The 3,175-nt window shown below is 38.7% G+C and overlaps 1 protein-coding gene across 1 annotated transcript in view; it reads left to right on the forward strand.

The window, feature by feature from the left end:
* LOC103134496 (coiled-coil domain-containing protein 42 homolog) overlaps nt 1-232 on the forward strand; it is a 6,314-nt gene extending 6,082 nt beyond the window's left edge. Inside the window, exon 7 of the mRNA XM_007546762.2 lies at nt 52-232. Within this exon, the coding sequence (XP_007546824.1) occupies nt 52-159 (108 nt within the window). The 3' untranslated portion in view covers nt 160-232. The remainder of the gene's footprint in view (nt 1-51) is intronic.
* The last annotated feature ends 2,943 nt before the right edge of the window (nt 233-3,175 follow it).

The raw sequence follows: 3,175 nt of genomic DNA on the forward strand, positions 1-3,175 counted from the left end.
GTGTGTGTGTGTGTGTGTGTGTGTGTGTGTGTGTGCGTGTTTCCTTCTCAGATCAAGAACTTCATGATGGACCACACAGACATTGTGAAACATTATCAGACACACATGCATCGAGAAGCCAGAGGAAGCAAATCAGAAAACAAAGGAAATATTAAGTAGCAAATTGTTTAACCTTGTCCCAGTTTTGTGATGTTACAGTGACTATGTCAAACAAAATAAAAGCACAAGTTACTTTTCTTCTCTTTGTTTGTGTTGGGGTTTTTTTTTACCCAAACTTAGAGACTGAACCCTATTTTTCATTCTTTGAACACTATTGGGTAGAAAAGTTGGATGGAAGTTGATCGTTGCAGTTTGTAGGATGTGTGAGTCTGGTGCAACACTTGCGCAAGATGTTTTACATTATATTTAATATTCTAAAAAAAATTTTATAAAACCTCACGATATAAATTTTAAAAAAGTACTCCTGCAAAACAATTTGAAAAGTTGGATTTTCTGTGTCCGGCACTTACAGGGTTATGGTTGGTTTTGATTTCCCAACTTATCTTATCCTTGTTTTATCTGTTTCTGTTGCAAAAACACATAAATCCTGATATAATTCCCCCAGATTTTATGGTCAGCTCTCGGGATTAGGCTTTCACCCTCCCACCCCTGGACCCGCCTAAAACAGGTAAACGGAAAAACTAAGTACACCCCATGATCCAGCAGCTGGAATACTCACCTTGTGCAGCGTTTTTTTTTTTTTTCTTCTCTTGGATATTCTGTTGTCTCCCTACGATGAAGAACAATGGCCACGCTAAGACAAAAAAACAAAAACAAAAAATCAATAATATTACGACAAAGTCACAAAATAATTAAAATAAACTCTTAATATTACAAGAATACATTTGTGTGAGAATAAAGTCTGAATATTATAAATATAAAGTCAGTGTTACAACTTGTAATAATATGACTTGATTCTCATATTATTACGACTTTATTCTTGTACAACTTTTTTCTTGGATTATTATGATATTAATCTTGTGTTTTTATTGAATTTGTTTCTTAACCCTTTCCTGCATAGTGGTCACTACAGTGGACAGCTATCTAAAAGCCATTTTCTTGTGCTTCTTGTGGATTTTTATGTTATAAATACACACAGACCACTGAAGTGAACATTAATGCATCATAAAATACACTATCAACTACTGGTCATCGGCTGCAAATGCAAGAAATGATTTTTGTTAAATCCAATATGGCTGACAGACTAAAAAGCACGCTAGCCGACCCGGTCCCTCCTTCTACTGTAGAAAAAATATTGTGACATCAGAGATGACCCCTAAGGAACAATACTACTGATGTATTTTTCAAATAACTTTGTATTTGGAGAAAATTACAATTGATCACCTAAAAAACAAAAATTTATATTTTTTTTACAAATTTTTTTTCCTACCTTGTTTTTATGCCTTAAGAAAAAAAAAAGTGGAAAAAATCCTGACACAAAGGATCATAATTCATGCATGAAAGGGTTAACATGGCTCTAATACTCTGTCATAGTCTTTCACATTATTTATTTATCTTTTTTTATTGCTATTATTATTATTCTGCCCAAAAGTTTGCGTCTGATGCGAAAAGTGAAAGACAAAATGTGAAAACGCGGCGCTGACACCGAGCCCGACCACGACAACCAGACCCTGGGTCAGGCGACGCGTGGGCAGACGGGCGATCAGCCGCGCCCCTCCCTCTCCCTCCCTCCCTCTCTGTCTGATAGAAGAAGAGTTTAACTGGAAACATGCCTCAGACGATGAAGTGGATATCGGTCTGGCATGTCATCCTTTTCACCTATTATCCCTTCTAATCCCGGCCTCCTCGCGTCGAGCATCATTCCAGATGAGCTGTCTGAAAGAGTTGGCAGCTTATCTCCGGTGAGACAGGGCGCAGTTTAAGGGTCTTTCATGCCCTTGAATCCCCCCCCTCTCCCCACCCCACCTCCATTGCAGTGTCCACTTATCCTCGTTTGCGCCATAACTGAGCAATGATTATGCTAAACACACTCCCGAAAAGCAGGATAACTCAATGAGGTGAGAGTGGGACTTTTTAAGTCGACTTCGGAGGCTTTTTTTTTTTTTTTTCCCACCAGTGTTGAAAGCCTGAGCCCACAGATAAAGCTAATTTATGGCATTGTTAGCTTCGACGACAGACACCGGACTCATTTTAGATGTATAACACACGATAAGATGGAAAGGCAACAGAAAGGTCACAAGGGGGGGTATAGAGCCGACTGAAAAATGGTCCAGCAGGAGGCGACGACGTCGAGCGAATTACCTGACTTGCTTTCTGAAACGGTTTGCGAAGATCTGCCTTTGCTCAATCCGATAAGGGTCACGAGGAGGAAAGAATGCGCATCATGCCTACAACTGTCCAAATCATATTTCTTAACAGATGATCCCATTTCTTTCTTCTTTTTTTTCCCAAACTGGAAGAAAATTGATACCAGGAAAGGGGAGTCTTTCTCATTCATAGCGGCAATAAAAAACAATTACGTTGCCAAGTTTCTGGTATCATCCTCCAATCTACAGTATTAGGCAACGAATGACCATATATTATATTTGTCTACCCTACAGTGTTTAGCAAGGCGCGTGTTATTTTTGCCTGCTAGCCCAGTTTTAGTCTGTTTATCAAACTCGTCGTGATGTGGGAAGGTACTGGAGTCAGATCTGCTTTTTTTCTATTTTAGGCCTTCGTGAACAAAAGGCAATCCCAGTCTTCATTTTTTGAATGTATGTCGTTGAGAATGAAGTTAGCAAGACCTTTTTATGGATTTGAAAATATCTGTATTGTTTTAGAGGCTTTCGTTGTCTTACTTTCCCATCTGAAATTATTATTATTATACACAAGGATCAAAACTGTTAACTCAAATTAAAGAACTGACCTTTTGATTGATTTTCTTTAACTTTCTAATGCTCAAAGCTTGTGCAATCAAGTTAAAACTAAGGGGTTTTGAAGGGTTTGAGCTGTCACCCGAGAAAGCATCGTGCCAAAAACAACAGAGATCGGTTTGGACTGGCTGAAATAATTGATACTAATGAAAACAGGAGAAGGAGAAGGATAAACAAGGCTTGCCAAGTGTCAAGAACTGGCGCAAGAAGAAACATCAAGAAATTCAAAGTGGGCCACACACACACACACACACACACAC

Source organism: Poecilia formosa, unplaced genomic scaffold (assembly GCF_000485575.1).
Source record: "Poecilia formosa unplaced genomic scaffold, Poecilia_formosa-5.1.2 Scaffold17, whole genome shotgun sequence".
NCBI lineage: Eukaryota > Metazoa > Chordata > Actinopteri > Cyprinodontiformes > Poeciliidae > Poecilia > Poecilia formosa.